General features: G+C 38.3%; 1 protein-coding gene across 13 annotated transcripts in view; it reads right to left on the reverse strand.

Annotated features, from left to right (window-relative positions):
- The window catches only part of KIF21A (kinesin family member 21A), a 175,125-nt gene extending 172,956 nt beyond the window's left edge, over positions 1–2,169 (reverse strand). For 8 of the 13 annotated variants that reach the window (XM_059935638.1, XM_059935644.1, XM_059935637.1 and 5 more), the window contains exon 1: positions 1,889–2,164. In XM_059935638.1, the coding sequence (XP_059791621.1) occupies positions 1,889–1,932 (44 nt within the window). In that variant the 5' untranslated portion in view covers positions 1,933–2,164. Of the gene's footprint in view, positions 1–1,888 lie in introns of all 13 variants that reach the window. The other 5 variants (XM_059935635.1, XM_059935634.1, XM_059935633.1 and 2 more) reach the window with 2 other exon arrangements.
- Positions 2,170–21,790: the final 19,621 nt, after the last annotated feature.

Here is a 21,790-nt window from a genome sequence, read left to right on the forward strand (position 1 = left end):
TGCTATATAAGCTATTTTTATCCTATGCAAAGTAAGTTTAGAGAGTCAATCTATTCAGACAATGTATTTAATGGAAAAAAAAAAAAAAAGATCCTCACAATGTGGCTTACTTTACGTGTTTTTATAAAGCCTTTCCCCAACAAACAGACCCACACATATTCCCTTAAAAAAGTGCTAACATGCATACCAAAACCAAGTATAAGTTATTTATCTGTCAACATCACTTTAGGGTGATTCATGACTCTGTTCACCTCCACTGCAAGCAGCATCAGTTTTAAAAGCATGGTCAATAAACTGCCCTGTGATATTCTAGAGAATTCACAGATTAAAAAAATATTAACTCTCTAACAACAGTTTCTCTGACAGCCAATTTTCTTTTTTTTTTTTTTGTTTTCATTACTGTTTTATGCTCCTTCTTTACCCTCCTTGACCAGACCTGCTAATTAACAAAACTGCATCTTACTGGGTTTCCTCTTTTTCTCTCCCCTTCATTTGCCAGGTACAGTCACTAATAAGCATTAAAAGGCCAAAAGAGAGGTAGTAGCAGTAAACAGGAGAAACAAACTAATCCAGCAATTGGATAAGTAGCCCTAGAATAACCAAGAAGGCCAAATTAAAGCTTCAAAAGCTTTATAACAGGTGGTTCTAAACAGTCATAAAACAGTCACCTCCATGGGTGGTCATCCCCTGGTCTGTAAAGGGAATGAAAAAATAATCTTTAAAATTCATTTTATTCTTTAGATGATTAAAGAGACAAAGTATATATAAAACTACCATTTCTATACCTAACCAAGATTTGTCACTAAAATAGCTATAGAAATACTGACATGATAGGATTTTAAGAATAACTTTTCAGAAAGACTACAAGGGTAGAAAATTTTTTAAAATAATTTCTCAGAGGACAGATTATTTTTATAAATCTTTAATGTATACATAAAGAGAAATTAATTCACAGACTGTAAGAGCTATAAAAGCAACGCCACTTACTCTACCATGAATGCTTCATTAATATTTCAGCGATGATGTTGCAATTTTCCATGAGCAACTGTCAGAGCTCTGCTTCTTGATATGTATCAACAATCCAAATTACATTCAATACTCGGGTATCCGTCCTTGACCAAATTACAATGTTGATGTATCTAGTATTTCAAAACTCTCACCCAGGCATATGTAATTTTACATTGTAACCATCCTGCTGAACCTCAGTATGTTTCTTTTTCACCCAGTCACCCATTTAACCCTTACACTTGCTGAGGAGTTTTCTTCCTTCTACAGACCTAGCACCAGGGAATTTTCCCTTAAATATAATATCCCTTCCAACGCCAGAAATGTCTTCAATACCCACACGCTGGTGCTAGCTAGTCCCCGCCGGTGCTTAACGAGACGTCCATTTGCACAGAAATCTAGACCCCCACCGCTGTAAGGCTTTGTCTCCTGTCTCCGAAGGCCGGAGTTGCAGGTACACGTAAAGACAGTCACGCTACAAATATAAGAGCACCACAGCCCAGGAGAGCGGCAGCTCCTCCGGGCAAAGCCAGACAGGCGATCGCCCGAGGCTGCCGAACCTGAGGCAACTGTTCCTCGGGGGCACGACCCGGCGGGGACGGGCGGCGACGGCTTCTCCGCCTAGAGGAGTCAGGCGCCCCCGGGACCGGGCGCCGCGCAGCCGCCCGTCACCTGCAAACTCCCGGGGCCCGAGGCGAGAGGCTTCCCAGCCAGCACTCGGCCGCGCGCGCCAGGCCGGCGGAGACCCGCCGCCTCGGTTTCCAGAGCCGCCGGGCCCCCGCCGGGCCACCTCTCAGGTCTCCGCAGCGCGGCGGCCGGTGCCCCGGGCCAGAGCAGATCCTCGCCGCGCCCGCAGCCCGCCCGCCGCCTCGTCCGTCCTCACCTGACAGCCACCCGCACAGAGCTCTCGTCCGGGGCGCCCCACATGCCGGCGGCAAGCGACAGCCGGGCCCCTGGGCCTCTGCACCGCGGAACTGAGGCGCCGCCGGAGCCGCGGCGGTCGCGCGCAGGAGGCTGGAGCTGCAGGGGGCGGACGGCTCACCTCCGCCGCGCTCCAGCCATGTTGGGCGACTGAATGGAAAGGTGGCGGCGGCGGCGGCGCTGAGGCAGAAGGAGGAGGAGGTGATTCACCGCTCGCGGGTGCCCGCCCCTTCTCCCCAGCTCAGCCCCCAGCACTGGGGCGGAGACGCAGCGCGCTGAATGGCTAGCGCGGCGGCGGCGGAGCCAGCAGGCCGCTCAGGGGCCTCCTGCTGGACAGGCGAGTGCGCCCCGCCCCCTCTGATGGGGACGCGGCCTGCGGGCGGACGGGCTGAACGCGCCACACCCGCCCGGGCTCTCCGGGCTGCTGGCCCCGCACTGCGTCAACGGCGGCCTCGCTGCCGGCCCCACCTAGCGCTGCCCAGCCTGCGCCCCGCCCTGCCCTCGGCGGGCACTGCCAGGCGCTGCTGGCCCGGAGGCGCGCGGGGGAGGGATGCCGGCCGCGAGCTGCCCATGCCCCAGGGCGACGAGCCCTGCGCCCCTGAAGGCTCTTCTGTGAGAATGCCGCGGCTACAGCCCGCCCTGCTGCAGCCTGCCTCTTTTGTAAAAGCAAAGCTTGATTCCCCAGCGCAGCGCCAGCAATCTGCCAGCTGCCGCTCTGGTTCGCCTTTGTTTCCACCCTTAGCTTATTGTCCTCTCTCCAGCTTGGACTCTGACCCCTATCCCCAGCCCCCTATGAACGTTCTCCTTCCCAGGAGTCAGTCATTCATACTAAACCGGCTCCCGGATTTGGCCACTGCCTCTGGGCAGCTGGGTTCTGCAGTCCATCGCCCATTTACCAGCCCGTGTGGGCTATGGAAATGATGGACCCTTGAATGCCCTTCTGTTAAACCATTTGTACACTGGTAAATGAACTGCACCCTGGTACTGCCAAGAGTTCCCAGAAGTGAATATCCACCAAGACCTGCTGTGTAGTAAATCCTTCTCAACGGACTTTCTTTCCCTTCTGGCCTTCAAAAAGCACCTCCCAATCCAGGGATTCTATCAACATTGACCCATTGTGGTTTCTGCTTGTGGCTATTGTGCTTCCCCATTCCTTTAGATAGCTCTGTGGAAACAGCCTTTATTAGCTTTGCCACAGAGTATCTTTTGTGGGCTGCCCCATACATTTCTCTAAATTAACATGTGGGTTCCTACAAAATAGTATAATACATTAAATGGCACCATCCAAATAAAGACACTGTCCCAAGTACCTACAATCTAAAATGGCACACGTAATCATCCTTATCAGCAGAGATACAGCAGCATGGGTCAGAGACAGCAGCACAGATTGGGACAAACAAGAAGTGTTTAATGATTTTAAGTGAAGGCCTATGTGATATATAATTATAGAAGTTTTAAATTTATTCCATCCCTTAACCTCAATACTCCTCTGAGTCTTAACAGACATAACTAGGAGGTAAAGAGGGCAGAGATGGTGAATACCTTCTGCAGATCAAATTGGTGGCAAAGCTCTCCTGCCCTCTGGAGAACCTCCTCTTCCTCAGTATTTGTCAGCAAATCAAAACACCATTTCCTCCTTCCCTGGCAGTCCCACATCTGGGTGGATCTGGACTGGCCACCTTGGTTCTCGAATTGATAAAAGCTACAAGGAAGGCAAGTAAAGCCAAGCAAACTTAGCAAGAAAACTAAAGAGAAGTATGTATAATTTAAGAACTTATTATATTTAAAAAAAATTCTCATTTAGAATAGTACTAGTATATACATGTTTCAGTAGGAGCTGTCAGAAACACAAATGCCACCAGGAGCCAGGCAGGGAATTTAAGTGAGTGGAGCAGGCAGAGTGAGGGCTGTGATAAAATAGAGAACATAGGCTTCTTGCAAAGGCAGTGGCCCTCCTTGGCTCTGGCCAGCTGGAATGCAGACCCAATGCCGCCAAGCTTTTTGTTTGCTTGTATGTTTGTTACTTCTCAAGAAATAGAGAAAAGTCAGACTTTTTTATGTGAAAATTCCTTAGTTTTAAATATCAATAACTAATTCAGCACCATATTTACATACCATGCAAACCAATCAAAATAGGTCTCAGGCCAACTTCAATCCCAAGCCATCAGTCTGGAACATCCGGCCAAAACATTAGCACCAATAATAGCTGTGTCTTTGGATACGTGTTGCACATGGGTTCAGGAAGTTAGTATAACAATTCAAATTCCTATTGATGACTCAGTATTTTTCTCCCAAATTTCAAAATTTATAAATCAACTGTATATTTTGTATTTACTTCAGATTCCTTATGGCTGCTATAACCCCTTTCTTTATGGCTCACCTAATTAATTAATTATCTTAACTTGAACAAAATTCTGAGGAAAGAGCTTTTAGCATAAGAGCAAAAAATCCTTTCCCCATTATTCACTCAATAAATATTTAATAAGCAGCTGCAATATACAAACAATGCTGGACACTAGTGATATGGAGAGAATTAAGAGTGTCTTACAGTCTAGTTCAGGGAGACAAATTTGAAAATCCATAAGTGCAATAATAGAAATTATGACAAGAGTATGATAAATTCCATCTGGAAGGGTGAGGAATTCTTTAGATATAGACCACTCAGGATGATCTCCCTGAGTCCACTCTTGCATCCACACTGCAAAAAAGTGATCTTTTAAAACATAAGTCATTTATGTTATTCCTCTGCCTGAAACTTTCCAATGGCTAACTAAAACAAGTAGAATAAATTCTTGTAGATTTTAAGGCTCTGGCCTCTCCAAACTCTAGCCTTATCTTTTGCCACTCCAAGTTTTAACAACTACTTTTCAGTGAAACTGGCCTTCTTTCTGTTTCTTGAAAACGAAGTTTTTTCCTGCCTTAGGACATTCCCACTAACTAGTCCTTCTACCTGGAATGTTCTTTCCCTGAATCTTCCCATAGTTGGCTTCTTTTGGTCTTTTAGGTATCAGCTTAAATGCAATCTCCTCAGAGGGACCTCTCCTGATAATTCAATCTAAAGTAGCACTCCCACAAGGCCAGCTCACATGATTTGCGTGGCCCAGCGCAAAGTAAAAATGCAGTGTCTTATTATGAAAGCAATATAATAATGTAGTTAAAGATACTAAAATAAAAAGTTTTTTCCTTTCTTCTGAGCTCTCCCATTAAATAGTAAGTAAAAACACTATTTAATGTCATTTTCCATAAAGAAAATTTTTAAATTTTAATTATTGGCATAATTTTACCATTCATCTTTTATTGTTCAATGCCAGCTTTAAGTATGAAAAGCACTTAACGCATATGTGTAATTATAAATTATACAATTCCTGTTGTGTAGTGCATACATGCATGTGAATTTGATTCTTAACTGAACCATGGAAACATTACACAAAACTAACTCAACTGTTTTTATTTTACTTCTTGATATACCTACATTCTACTAACAATTTCTCACCTTTGGCTTGCAGATGAATAAGGAAGAACTGAAAGGAAGAGGAACTACCTTTCCCTGTCTTTCTTTACCTTTTATGTCATCATTTTCAGAGTCAGTGGTTGGCAGCTACAGGGAAGTGTAAATAAGAAATAAGATAGGGTTCTTGTTCAATGTGCTTCTTAGAATGCCATTGCCTTCTTTTGCATTTGAAGCAAGTTCTGGTTTGAGGGAAGCATGGCCTCTCAAGGTGTCAGCATCCCTGCTTAGTCAGTCAGAGATGTAACACTTTTACCTCGTACTTGTCCTGGCTTTGAATCTTACTTAACTTCCATACATCGTGCATCAACCAAGATTCTGTGCTCACAGGGCATCACAAAAGCTATGAGAATGGTGTGCTAAGGAATGGAGGTTATGGGTATTGCACATATGTCCTCTACTTACCCACATGCTCCACTGTCTTATCAGACCTCCTTTACAAAACAAATCCAAAGATAAAATTATTAAGAATTTCAAGACAGTGCTAGCAGGGCATTAAACAAAAGTAGGGTCCCTCTAAGCGCAGGGCCCTGTGTAGCTGCACTGATTGCTCACCCATGAAACCAGCACTGTACCCCCAGTTACTCGCTATCACATCACTATTTTATTTCTTCATAGCCCTTATCACTAACTGGTATCTTCTTGCTTTTTGTTTATTTCTTGTTTATGGTCTGCCTCCCTCCATTTGAATTTGAGTCCTAAGATGGCAGGGATCTTCTCTGTTTTATTCACTGATGTATCTGTAGCTCCTACAACATGTATCTGACACATAGTACAGGTCATTAAATATTAGCTGAGTGACTATGTGAGTTTGGGCAAGATGCTTTTGTATGTAAGTAATGTATTTTCTGCCTTATGGAGTTGTTTTGTAGATTGAGAGCTTTGCTTATCATATGTTAATCACAGCACTAACTCACAATAAGTACACAATAAAGCTAGCTATAAAAAGAGCTACATACGTATATAATATATAATATAAATACATTTGTAAATATGAATTGTTTTACAAAGCAGGTACTGATGCTTTAGTTGCACCTGTCTAAGGTGTATTTGGGCAAAAGATACATTCTAGCACACCCTAAGCAAGCATCCAAAAGGAAGCTACAACATTCATGATGGCAACTATCACCAGTTTTTTTTTCCCGCTAGGCTATCTACCCCGTGTTTTTTCTGGTTTCCACATTCTAATCAGTCATTAAAAGTTATTTGCTACTTCCTTTTTGCTGCTAGCAGAAAGACTAAAAGAAATAGTACTGATTACAACTCCATATGCAAACAACTGGCTTTGGGAGAGCATGGCTGGACAAATATCTCCTCAGAAATCTTTTTGGGAAAAAACCTTAAGAAAACTAATCCTTAATACCATAATCAGAAATATCAATTTTCCTTCATGATTCATTTTGTTTTATACATTTTCCCTATTAATAACAATGGAAAGCATTTATAGGGCTTTTCCACCATGCCAGTGCAATGTGCTAAGTGACTAGCATGCATTATTTCACTTGATTCTTTCAATGACTCTGGAAAGTGGGTACAATTACTACCTCCATTTTACATGTGAGGAAACAGAAGCCTCCCCAACAACTCTAACTATTAAAATCTTGTCTATATTTCAGGCCCAACTCAAAAATTACCTCTTTCTTCAGACTTTTCCTGATTTCACTCCTCCTCTGGACCAGATGTATGATATTTTCCTTCTGCTAAATCTCTGTTGTACTTCATGTATGTCTTTGTTATTGTTGTAATTATTAGTTTTTAACTCCTCAACTACATCATAAATTCCTAACGGGCAGAATTTGTGGAAAATTCAAGAGTGCAGCCAATGCTTACTTGTATAAGTCAGCGATTACCAGAAGAAGGGCATAGTCAGCGATTACCAGAAGAAGGGCATGCTATGCTTTTATTTCAATACAGAACAAGTTTTCATTGTAGATCATCTGCTGTCCATTGGTTATGGTTCTCTGAGAGACTGTTTCCTGACCATAGTGTCTATGAAAAGTGGCGTTCAAACTATCAGGAAGGAAACCAGAACACCTGAGCCCAGCAAATGTAAGCAAGGTTTCGTTAATTTTGGAGATGGAGGACATTTTACAATTCTAGTTCATCCCTTTCATTTTACAGATAAGGAGACAGTTCCTGAGAGAACTGACCACCGTACCGGTTTCCCCTCCTCCCAACACACACACATATTACACAGTAAATTAGTAGCAGAGCTAAATAAAAATCCAGGCATCTTGACTCTCTGTTCTGGCCTCTTTGTTCTTCACTGTTAGTTTCACTATACATTTTATTCTTTGGGCTTAGAAAATCTCAGCCTACACTACAAGTGTTTGCATATGAAGAATATATAACTGGAAAGTAACGCAAGGCAAGCTTAAATACTTATAGTAGTAGTTTACCTCATGATAAAAGCAGTTTAACATCTTGTAAATTTATTTTTAATGACATAACATTACTAAAAAATCAAACTTTTAACTATATACACTTTTTTCATTTATGTTTATTTTAAATATTGGTGAGAGTTATTTCTGCGTGGAAAATAAAGGTTTGAATGATTTTTTTCTTTCTTTGTATCTTTCTTGAAAATTTAAAAATACATAAATCACTTCTACAGGAACAGTGAAATTACTCTTTAAAGAGAAAAAAATGGCAGGTAGCTAAACTTCTCTTTATTAAGAATAAACAACTAGATAAAGGCTAAATTTCATTGTTCACACTTAAAATCAGAGTTTGAAATCTAAAATTGCATATAAAGTCTTGGTCCTGAGTACCAAATCTAAGAGGAATTCAAAGAATACTCTTCTCTCCAGTACTAGGACTTTTTTTGAGTTTGCAGCATATGTGTATTTGCAGGCAGCTTGATTACCCCAAAGTACTGGCCCAGTTAATTGCATTCAAATGCAAATTACAGCTATTAAGTCATGCTGGTCTTGAGCCAACATCTCGAGCCAAGCTAGTAAGAGGAGAGTGTTTTTTTCTAACTGGGCAGGACTGAACTTGAGAAGCAGTTTGGGATAGTCTTCCATTAGAACCTCATTCTTTGTGTGGTTTTGTTTTTTAATTTTGGAATATTATAGAACTGAATCACCAAAAGATAATTTTATTAGTTATTTCTAATTGAGAACATTTCACCATTTACTAGCCCATACCCTTATTTATTCATCAATACCGCCTTTCTTTTCCTGTATCTGTTGATTGAAATTCCTGCCTTTGTTTTCTCTTTTCTAAACATTTTCTTTTCTTGTTACCTCCACATGGGTATTTTTCAAATTCTCATGGTTCTGGATACCCTGAAACCAAAAGATTAATGAAGTTCTGGATTTTTCATCCTTATTCTATTTTTAAAAGACCTCCAGCAATTAAAAATATGAAGTTAAGGTTAATTATAATTTATATGACAAATATTTCATCAACTTTTGCAATAAACGTGTGCTTAGCTTTATCTCAATAAAGGTACCCATTTGGTAGAATCAGTGCTTTTTAAGGGAAAACACACAAGTTAAACTTGTAAGATGCTTTACTTAAATCAGTATCTAACTCTGCTCTTACTTCCTTGATTTGATCTGAAAACAGTTATTTCACAGTAGACTCCACCAAGAAAGTCCTCCCAGACAGGAGAAACTGGTGACATTTGTATTTATTTTATGATCCCAAACCACCTCTTCAATTTTTGCAGAAGTATAAAAGGGAAAAACCATTTCTAATAGGAAAATTGTTGTTACACTTTCTTTTTAGCCCAAAATGAGTATTTAAAGGACTTCTTTCTGCTTCTGACAGTGGCAACAAAGATTAAAAACACAGATATGGACAAAATAAGATGTCAATGCGCAGCAAATTAGCAGCAAGCTAAGGGCAGCCCCTAAACACACTTGCTTATGCATACACCACAAAAAAGAAGGTGTGTTTCAATATCAATGAGAAGTAAGGTGGGTAGAATCTAGAAAGCAGAGGAGTTTAGATTGATAAAAGCAGAATATAGGAAACCATTTAGATCTTGTGAGTATAACAGTAGTAAGACAGAAGCAGTATTTTTAAATATGCAAAATAAAATAAAATTTTAAAAAGAATTATGAGTCTGGTCCAAGTCTGTGAGATGAATTTGGGAGACTCAGTCAGGCAACCATATCATACTAAATTAATTATGACATGGTAAGGGCCTAAACTAGGCATCTTAATAGACTATGGTGAAAATGGAGAAGTAGGACTTACAAGTGAAAGACATCCTTAAGGAAGAATTAACAGGAATTAGCAATATGGGAGAAGAATAAAAGGGGATTAGATATTACATTTACTGTCGTTGAAAATGTTCAAGCATAGGCTAGAAAACCACTGCATGAAGAGACCACCAAAAAGATACAAGCATCAACTGGGAGAACAAGGGAGACATGTCAATTAAAGGGCCTCAGAGAGTCCTTCAATTAAATATTGTGAATTTATAAAGTAGTTTTTAAAACTATCGCTAAATACAGGTGTTTATGAAAAGTTAATAGTTTAAGAAAGAAATGGAAAATTTTATTTAAGCCAACATGAGTATTATAACCCAAGAGACAGTCTCTCAGAGAGCTCTGACAACTGAAGTGGTAAAGCGGGAAGCCAGTGTATATGTGATTTTTGCCAAGCGGATACATGCAATCAAGCACACATCTTGGTGCAAGGTCACTGTTATTTGCAAGGAACGTACATCTTAGTTAATGGTTTTAGTGCTTTTCTAAGTATTGGGGACATGCAAGTTCATAAAATTTTCTCCTGGAAATAGCTAACTATCTGAGGGCCAGTTTTGTCAGTTTTCCCAGAGCGCAGAATGTCTCATCCTGATCTTCACCCTGAATTCCTTTCAGGGTGTATTGCAGGTCAGCAACAGCAGTGGCTAATGACTTGATTCTTGTAGAACTGGATGTTGGGCAACATTCTCTATTTTACAATCCCCTCCCTTTCAATCTTAATTTCAACCAAGTTTTGGGAGACATCTCATGACCAATTTGTCCCACTGTGCTAAGAATTCCCAGATCAGGGGAGGATTTCTTTGATAGGCCACTCCATGTGCTAGTCCTAGACTAAGCCCTATTACCAGTAGCCAAAAGCCTCTGGACTAGTCTGCTATGGTCCAGGAAATGGTTCCCTCTCATTTCTACCTCCCATATCTAGAATTACACTATTACAATCACTGATCTTATAGAACAATGTATTTGATCAATAGTTTCAAGTTGCCTAATCATCGTTAATTTTATTTGAGACTCAGTCACACATTTGGTAATGCAATAAACATCAATCTTGTGAAATAGACAGAATACAAGTAATATAGCTAGTAACATTAATATGGTCTAAAGTAAATATTTAAGCTAAGAACTTCTGTTAGGTGCAGCACAGTATTTCCCCAGGTCATCTGACCAGTCTGTTCTGCACCAATTGATATTTTTAAAGGAAATGACATATTGGCATTGTACATAAAATTCATCAAAGATGTCTGCACATACAAGGCGAGAGATGTGTCATCCTGACCCTTTATATGGTCGAGAAAAGAATGTTATCTTCTGAGGAGTTACATGGCTGGTGCCAGAAGTAGAAAAATCGCTCTTTAAGGTTGAGCATGTATTTCTGCCATTGGGGAGGTCTGGTGAAGACACAAGGCAGGTGCACAATGCACACTAGAGGGGAGGGAGGAGGCCAAAGGGCAAAGAAAATGGTTTATGTTTAAATTTTTCTTGTCTTGCCTTAAAATTTGGATTTTTATTTCATCATAGGCAACTGAGAGAATAATTGTAGTGCTACTAACTAAAACAAGCAAGTTGGGTGGAAGGAAGGGAGAGCTCATTTGGTAGAAGAAAGAGGAAAGAGAAAGTGAATAGTAGAAGGAGATCTTGGGTTGAAACAATGTGACAAAAATAAAGATAGAGACAATGTCAAATGGTGGGTAGAACACAAGCATAAAGGCACTGGAGGAACCAAAGGGAATGAGAACAGAGGAAGAATCAATGGAGCTATCAGTTCAACACACCTAATTGTAACCATAGAGAGTAGTTTTAGAAGGACAGGGGAAAGGAAAGCTAGGTGTCCAGGGATCTAAGAATTGTTGATAGGAAGGCAAGAGGACAGTTATTCCTTTGAGGAGTTTATAATGAAGATAAAAAAGAATTTGAACTAAATTTTATTCCTACTTATAAGTCATTAAATCAATTCAGTAAGTGTTTTAGTTCTTAAATGACATCATATTTAAAACTACTTTCATCAGCTTATCTCCATTCTACCCCTTATTTCTTTGGCCAAATTCTACCCGATCTTGAAAGTGTTCTTAGACTCTTTTCTTTATGCCCTCACACTTAGCTTAGACCAAAGAGACCTCTTTTATATATTCACAGTGTACATGGGCATAATTAAAATGGTTATTAATTGTCTTTGAATTTATCTGTTTAAAAATCTCTCCCACTAGATTGTAAGCTCACTATATTTACATCTCCAAATACAATGCATGTTATTTGATACTTAGTAAATATTCACAGATGACTGAAAATCCTTCTTGATTGTTCTTGAATTCCAAATAGCAATTATGTGTTGGCTGTGCTCTTATTTTTCCTGAGTACTCTCTACATTTAGACCAGTACTTCAGGTGACTGTATTTTGGGCTTCTTTGCAGGCCTTCACTTCCCAGTTTGTAAATTTTGAAGCTCTCAAGTCTTGGTCCAAGGTCCTTTTCCCTTTCTTTTATACTTTATTCCACTGCTTAAATTCAATCTATACGGTGATTACTAACAATTCATGCAAACATTTACTCAGCAACTATGTTTTGAGTGTCTACAGTGTGCAGAACATGGTTTCAGACACTGGAGATACAGCAGAAAACAAAATGGGCAAAAACTTTTGCCCTATGCAGCTTGCATTTTTAAGAGAGAGAAAGACAATAAGCAATATAAATAAAATGTAATACATGTTTAGTGGTGTTTCATGCTGTAGAAAAAGAGGATACAGAATGCTAAGGTGGTGGGAATGTTTTGTATTTTAAGGAAAATAATCAGAAAGACTCTCAATAAGATGACATTGAGTAAAGACATGAAAGAAGCGAAGGAATGAGACATGAGGAAACTAGAAGAATAGCATCCCTGGTAGAGGGAACAGTAAATGCAAAGACCTTCAGGTGAAAACATATCTGACCTTTGTTTAAGGAACAATGAAGTGGCCAATATGGCCAGAGCAAAGTGAGCCAGGGAGAAAAGAGTGTGAAATGAGATTAGAGAAGTGGAGGATAGTGATAGAATAAGGAAGAAAAGGCCAGATCATCATCAAATTATTATGTAAGGTAGATCTTGTATGCCACTGAAATTGGTGAGTGAGATAGGATGCCACTGGATCACACTGAGCTAAGTAATGACATAGCTCTCTATGTTTTAATAGGGTCTCTCTGAACAGGGGGTTGAAAATAAACTGAGGGAAGCTAGCTGTGGAATGTGGGAGATGTTTAGGTGGCTATTCCTATAATCTAAGCAGGAAATAATCTGACCAGTAGCAATAGAGGTAATGAGAAGTGATCAGGTTCTGGAGATATACACACACACATACATACATACATAAGAGTATGCGTGTACATTCATTAATATTTAATTTTTCATTTTGAAATAATTTTAGGCTTACAAAAAATAGAACAAAGAGTTCCCATATGCTCAGCTCCCTTAATATAATAACTTATATAAATATCCTATAATTATCAAACCAGAACATCAACATTATATAAATATTGGAAATATTCTATTAAAAAATAAGTCAGAATTTTTAAAAGAACATAAAACTTCAATAAAATTTTTAAAGTGTCTACATACTTTGGTTATCTAATATTAAAATATAGAGGTAGAAATTATATATTTGTAAGACATAAATGAAAGAAAATTATTAACTCTAACTTCAAGCAATTGTCAAAACTATTGCATTTTCTTCCCAAATAGTAACTTTGATTCCAGTCTGACTTCAATTCATTCCACACATCAGTGTCAGAGCACCAGAACAGCTGTCAAATTAGCCTCAAATTCTTTTTATATTGTTAAGATTTTGGAAATATTTATTTGAGTGTTTGGTTAAAAAAATATTTAGTGAACATATAAAATCAAAATACTAATAGTGTAATGTGCTATATACACGTGCATTTTTCTAAAAGAATACTCGGTGCTGGGAAAACTGGACAGCTACAAATAAAAGAATGAAATTAGAACACTCCCTAACACCATACACAAAAATAAACTCAAAATGGATTAAAGACCTAAGTGTAAGGCCAGGCACTATAAAACTCTTAGAGGAAAACATAGGTAGAACACTCTATGACTTAGATCACAGCAAGATACTTTTTGACCCACCTCCTAGAAAAATGGAAATAAAAACAAAAATAAACAAATGGGACCTAATGAAACAAAAGCTTTTGCACAGCAAAATAAACCATAAACAAGAAGAAAAGACAACCCTCAGAATGGGAGAAAATATTTGCAAACCAAGCAACTGACAAAGGATTAATCTCCAAAATATACAAGCAGCTCATGCAGCTCAGTATCAAAAAAACAAACAACCCAATCCAAAAATGGGCAGAAGACCTAAATAGACATTTCTCCAAAGAAGATATACAGATTGCCAACAAACACATGAAAGGATGCTCAACATCACTAATCATTAGAGAAATGCAAATCAAAACTACAATGAGGTATCACCTCACACTGGTCAGAATGGCCATCATCAAAAAAATCTACAAACAATAAATGCTGGAGACGGTGTGGAGAAAAGGGAACCCTCTTGCACTGTTGGTGGGAATGTAAATTGATACAGCCACTATGGAGAACTATATGGAGGTTCCTTAAAAAACTAATAATAGAACTACCATACGACCCAGCAATCCCACTATTGGCCATATACCCTGAGAAAACCATAATTCAAAAAGAGTCATGTACCACAATGTTCATTGCAGCACTATTTACAATAACCAGGACAGGGAAGCAACCTAAGTGTCCATCGACAGATGAATGGATAAAGAAGATGCAGCACATATGTACAATAGAATATTACTCAGCCATAAAAAGAAACGAAATTGAGTTATTTGCAGTGAGGTGGATAGACCTAGAGTCTGTCATACAGAGTGAAGTAACTCAGAAAGAGAAAAACAAATACCGTATGCTACCACATCTATATGGAATCTAAAAAAAAAACAGGTTCTGAAGAGCCTAGGGGCAGGACAGGAAAAAAGTCGCAGACGTAGAAAATAGTCTTGAGGACACGGGGATGGGGAAGTGTAAGCTGGGACAAAGTGAGAGAGTAGCATGGACATATATACACTACCAAACGTAAAATAGATAGCTAGTGGGAAGCAGCCGCATAGCACAAGGAGATCAGCTCGGTGCTTTTTGTCCACCTAGAGGAGTGGGATAGTAAGGGTGGGAGGGAGACGCAAGAGGGAGGGGATATGGGGATATATGTATACGTATAGCTGACTCACTTTGTTATACAGCAGAAACTAATACACCATTGTAAAGCAATTATACTCCAATAAAGATGTTAAAAATAAATAAATAAATAAATAAATAAATAAATAAATAAATAAATAAATAAAAGAATACTCCCCAAAACAATCAGCTTTTACTACTTCTATGAACCTGATAAGAATTCCACAGAACAGTGTGGTTTCCAAATTAAAATCAAAGAATAGTTTTATATGTATGTTTCTAAGACACACTATTTGCCATCTCCATACCTGAGATTTCTCTGCCCTTTTCAGAGTTCTCTATCCTCTTAACCATTTAAGCCTCCTTGTTCAAACTTCCACCTTGATCATATCCATAATCCTTGTTCTCTATCAAATCTGTTTCTTCTTGCTGTATTCTGTTCTTTCTTTACTATTTGGCTGAAAACTCTACTCATTTGACTGTAATATCCAGCAAAGCATGGGCCATGTGTCTTGTTCACTCTTCTGCGGCCAATGTCTACCATGGTGCAATAGCACAAAGTAGATGCTCAATAAATATTTACTCAACAAAAGGATAAATGAATGCCACTTTCTTCAAGCCCAAACATTAACTAACACAAACTTTACTTAAGGAAAAGCTGCTCTCCATGGAACATAGCTTTATCAATTAAGTTGCAGCACCTTTCACTGCATGTACAGGGTATGCAGACGTGCCCATGGGTTTTATTTTAATCCTGCTATTTTTTAATTTGAGAAACAGCTCAAGAAAATACAAAAGAAGAGGTGGAAAGTCTCATTATGCCAAATATCTCTCATATCCTGAACTGAGAGTTTAGACTCAGAAGCAAATGCTAAATATAAATAAAATTTTATGGGTTTACATAGAAAAAAGCACTCATATGTGCACCATAATGCATTAGTACTTTTTGATGCTTCTCACAACAAAAAGTACTCATTAATGCATATTTGATGCTTTTATTTGGTAACACATAACAATATTGTCTAATTATTTAAAACTTATTTTAATTTCTTAGTTAATCTAAATACTAAATTTTTTTTTAACTGGTGGGTGGAGTGCTTTAAAAATTGTCATGTTTCTACACGCCCAGGCTCTGCACCTCCCATGTGGGACTCCAAGCCTGAGGTGAGGCCAAGGCCAGGACAGCAGTACCAAGGCCATGTGCATGAGACCCCTGCTGCTATCACCATAGTTGTGGTATCCAACATGCATCAGACGCTGGAGGACATGGACTTTGAGAGAAGAATCCAGTTGATAACCTTGAATGACAATGGCCACAATGCTCCATGTCATCCCAGCCATAATTGGCACTATGCTATATGCTACAGAGTGGAGCCAAGTGGTATGCCCAAACACACTGGGGTGTGACTGCCTCCACTGGGCCAACCGCAGTGGGCACACTGAAGTGGCACAGCTTCTGCTTTACCATGGGCTAACCTCTGGGCAGCATGCAGTTGCTGTGAAGTGTCAAGAGAATTTTCATTCCCTCTTTTGAAGCTCAGCCCAGCTCTGAAGTTTGTTTGGGATGAAAAGGAGACTTACTGCCGAGTAATAGTGACTGTTATCAACTGAATATTTGTGTCCCCCTCCAATTTATATATTAAGTCCTAGCCCCCAGTATGATAGTATTCAGAGATGGGACCTTTAGAAGATATTTAGGTTTACATGAGGTCACGAAGTTAGGACCCCCATGATGGGATTAGTGGCCTTATAAAAAAGACATCAGAAAGCATGCTCTCTTTCTCTCCCAATGTGCACAAAGAAGAGATCATGTGAGCATGCAAGAAGGCAGCCATATGGAAGCCAGGAATAGAGTTCTCACTAGGCACCTAAGTCAGCCAGCATCTTGATCTTGGACTTCCCAACTTCCAGAACTGTGAGAAATAAATTGCTGTTATTTAAGCCTCCCAGTCTGTGGCATTTTGTTATGGCAGCTGAGCTAAGAAAGTGACTGTTAAGACCTGCTTGCCTACTGGATTGCCACTCTCCCTTCTCACACTGCCTTTCAATGGTGCTCACCTGGATGTCCATGTCCCGCCCCATTGTCAGCTTCCAAATGCAGGGTAGAAAACTAAAGCTGAGAAAGAGTTGATCAGATTATCTACTCCTATTTTTTAAGAGGCCACAATAGAGGTAAGAGGCAGATCTTGGGGGGATGTGAAGTACAAGTGATCAAGCCTGGACAGATGACCAAATTCCAGGTTATTCATGTGAAGATGTCTACTCATATGGGAAGAAAAAGTGATAACCATCTCTCATTTTATAGACAAAAATAAATTTCTAGGGTAATAAGTACCCACATAGAAAAACCAAAAGTATGTAGATATTAGATGAAAATGTAAAACATATGACGTAAATCAAAAGCCATGAAGAAAAACCTTGACAAACTTGAGTACATAAAAATTTTAAACTACAACAAAAAAGACAACTTAAACAAAATTTTTAAATAACAACTAAAGAAAAATACTGCTCTGTATTACAAAGGATTAGTATCCAGATTATGTTATATAAAGTTCCTATAAATCATTATAAAAACACACACACAAAATTTACAAATGAGCAAAGGATATGAACTGACCCTTCAGATGAAATAATACCAAAAAAAACCCCAAAACCCCCAAACAGACAAAAACAACAACAAAAACACTACCAACAAAAACAAAAAGAACCACACACACAAAAAGATGCTCACCCTTACTAATAATTAGGAAAATGCAAACTAAAACAATAAGCCAATAGCATTTTTTAGCCTTCAGTTCATTAATAATAATGACATTCTGATGGAATATCAAGTGCCAGCAAAGGTTTGGTGCTCTTATGGACTTCTTACAATGTACCAAGCTCTCTTTCTAGTACTTTATATATATCAGCTCATTTAATTCTCATAAAAACCTTGTGGGTAGGTGTCATATTGTCATTTGCATTTTACAGTTGAACTGAGGGACTGGTTTAGTGACTTATACCAAGATCTCAAGGTTAGTAGGTGACTCTCAAGTCAACACTTTTAACCATTAGGCTATACTGCCTATAAATTGATAGCAATCTCTCTGGATGGCAGTTTGACTGTAATGAAAATTTTTTAAAGGACACACAAACTGCTGGGTCTTGAGTAGTCTGGGATCTGGAATTAAAAGACTTAGGTTGGAATCTGAACTCCACTAATTACTATACAAGTCAGTTTACATCTCTGGGTCCCAGAATTTTCATCGTTCAAATGGTTATATAACTTTCCCTATGTAAGCATGTTGTGAGAATTAAAATACATAATGTATATTAAAACATTTTTCAAACTGAAAACACTGTAAGATAGTCTCATCATTTTACTGCATTTTTGTTCTTTAGGGAAGCATCTCTTCTTGGTGCTTGAGTTTACTGAATAAAAATATTTTCATGGAAAACTAGTAGTCTTTCTCAAGTCTACGATCCCTGTAGTTAATTTTTTTTTTTTAATTTTGGAGTTGCTAATCATTAGTTGTTCAAAACTAAATACTAACATAAGAATTCACTGGGGACAGGAAGTGGCAGACAACAGGGAAAGAGACTCACAATGCTTTCCCTTCAGAATTTATTATTTCCTTGGGGTTACTTAACATGCACAAAGGCAAAAACATTTACAAAATAGTATAGCAACATGTAACAAAGTTAACATTAAAATATGCAAACTAAAGACAAAATTACAGTAAAGTTCTTGAAAGCAGAAGGTTATTTGGTGTCAGTTAAGACCTAATTCATAATTCTGGCTCTCTTTAGTTTCATTAAAACAGAAAACACATCACCTACAAGGAAGGGTTATCTTGAAGATTAAATTAATGTAAGTAAAATGCTTATTATACACAGTGTCACGCATAAAAGTAAGTGCCTGTGCTATTATTTCTAGCTGCAAAGAGTAGTCAGAAATAAAAGTAGAAAAATGAGCACTCTTCAGAAAATCAAACAGTGATTCAGTAAAATGTACTGTCAGAAAAGATTTTCTAGAAGAAATGTGCTTAAAACATGCTTTAAGAGAGAAAAAATAGAAATGATATTTTTCAAAATACTACTCTCATTTAGAATGGGAATCTTTACATGTTGGGACAAATGAAGCTGAGAATGTGGTGACAGCACCAGTAGCCAAAATTTAAATGTGAGAATAGGAATTTTGATGAATAATATATGAAAATAAAATTGTACTGCTCTAGCTATCCATTTACATCTAGATACCAGTGCATAAGCTGTTATAAAATTTGTCACACTTTCAAAAAAAGGATGGCAACCTCTCTGATTTAAAAAAAAAATCAGGACTTCCCTGGTGGCGCAGGGGTTAAGAATCCTCCTGCCAATTCAGGGGACACGGGTTCGAGCCCTGATCGGGGAAGATCCCACATGCCACGGAGGAACTAAGCCCATGTGCGACAACTACTGAGCCCTCGAGCCACAACTACTGAAGCCCGCGCGTCTAGAGCCCGTGCTCCACAACAAGAGAAGCCACTGCAATGAGAAGCCCGCACACTGCATTGAAGAATAACCCCTGCTCACCGCTACTAGAGAAAGCCTGCACGCAACAACTAAGACCCAACGCAGGCAAAAAAAAAAAAAAAAAAAAATCAGGTTTTAGAGAAAAAAGGCAACACTGATGCCTTCCACTATTAAACTGAAGTATTTGTATCTAAAGGTGAGGAAGCGAGCAAAATTTCAGAGGAAACAAATTCAAAGTTTCCTATTATTTTTTTGAATTCATTGACTTTTTTTTTAGCAGTTTTAGGTTTACAGGAAAACTGAGTGGAAAGTACAGAGTTCCCATATACCTCCTCAACCCTCCCCAGATTCCTCTATCTTGTGATAGTGGGGTACATTTGTTACAATCAATGAGCCAGTATGGATACATTGTTATTAACTAAAGTCCAGAGTTTATATTAGGATTCATTCTCTGTATTGTACACTCTATGCATTTTGATAAATGTATAATGATGTGTATCCACGTTATAGTATCATACAGAGTAGTCTATCTGCCCTAAAAATCCCTTGCATTCCATGTGTTCATCTTCCCCTTCTTTCCCCTATATAAACCCCTGGCAATGACTAGTCTTTTACAACTGTCTCCATATTTTTGCCTTTTCCATTAAGTTGCCTTTTTTAAAGCAAAATATTTATGTCACACCTTGGCTGAGAAACCTATAAAATCAGCTACAAGAAACACTGAACTACTGGAAAATTACTTTATGAATAACAAAGGTAGATGTCACTTAACATCAATATCATCACAAAGAACAAGGGTATATAGTTGAATGAAATCATGGATGTGGAGAATATTGAGTGAAATTACTTATGTGCAGAATACAAAGCAAATATTGACATCTGTGTGGCACATATATGAGGGAGAAGGACTTGATAATTTTATTTTGTTACAGAAAATCTATGCCATTAGTGGAGAGATTTTCCTTTTGTTGTGGAAAGTCCTTCAACATCTTTATGATACAGGAGGTTTACCAGTGAAATAGAATGTTCAGTTTAGAACAGACATTTTTTTCTAATTTGAAATCTCAGACACACAATTTTTCCCATTTTCAATGCCTTGGTTGACTCCCTTCAATTATTTATGTACATGTCTATTTGTCCTACTAGATTACAGATTATCTTTGAAGGGTTTATTTATTTTTACATTTCCCAGTGCTTAATACACTAGTAAGTGGACAACAGATGTCTGCTAAATAAACTTTTATGAACAAAACATGTATTAAAAATCTCCTTTTGCTCCCTTAACGTCTCATATATTCTCAATAAAACTGATGCACTTCTTTGTAAACATTAATTTTTAAAAAATCAAGACTTTTTCAAGATATTTTAAATAATAAATTTGAAATATATTCATGGTAAAAAAAAAGAAAAAATATACATAAAACAATATAAAGGAAAATAATACTCCTTCCTCATCATCTCGATTTCCATTTCCCAGGTTATCTGATTTGTGCTTAGCCTTTCAGAAACTTGCTATGCATGTATACTTCTATTAATGTGTGAATGCATATATATTTAACAAGAAGTTAAATAGGATCTCTAGTTAGTAAGGCTCTAAAGCTGATAACCATAGATGAAAAGTATAAGTACTCCTTTGATCCAAAGAGATGTGCTATGCAGATTATGCTAAGATAGTTCTGTAGCCATCTCCCATTTCCAGCCTATATATGAGAAGGCTAGAGAAATTGGAAAGTGAGACTTTCTTTTAAGATCATTATTATTGTGTATACTTCTCCCTCATAACAACCCAGATAAGAATAGCATCAAGAAATATATTTATTCAGAATAAGAATGTCTGCTAGGAGGGGGACCTACATGTTATATAGTCTTTTTTCTCTTTCCTTCCCACTCTGCCTGTCTAGCTGTTTACTGAGCTGCAGAAACTTGCTGAACAAGTGCTGCAAGGCAGGAGTGGAACTTGGTGACAGAATATAGGAGAAGTCGACTGATGTCCACTGGAATTAATGTAGACAGAGGCAAGTGCTTAACTCTTACCTAGAACAATCCAATGAAGAGGATTTCTGCTTCTAGCTGTGCAGTATACTAGAGGTTCAGTGAACCCCTTGTGAAACAATACATCAAACATTCTGGATAAAAACATATAGATAAAATACCAAAGACATGATGCATGAAAGAAATTATTGAGAAGCTGGAATTCATTAAAATTAAAAACTTCTGCTCTGCAAAAGACTGTGTAAAGAGAATGATCAGACAAGCCACAGACCATGAGAAAATATTTGCAAAAGACACATCTGATAAAATACTGTTATCCAAAATATACAAAGGACCCTTAAAACTCAATGATAAGAAAACAAACAACCCAATTAAATATGGGCCAAAGATCCTTAACAGGCACATCACCAAAGAAGATATACAGGTGACAAATAAACATACGAAAAAATGCTTCACATCAATG

Source organism: Balaenoptera ricei, chromosome 10, assembly GCF_028023285.1.
Source record: "Balaenoptera ricei isolate mBalRic1 chromosome 10, mBalRic1.hap2, whole genome shotgun sequence".
Taxonomy (NCBI): Eukaryota; Metazoa; Chordata; class Mammalia; order Artiodactyla; family Balaenopteridae; genus Balaenoptera; species Balaenoptera ricei.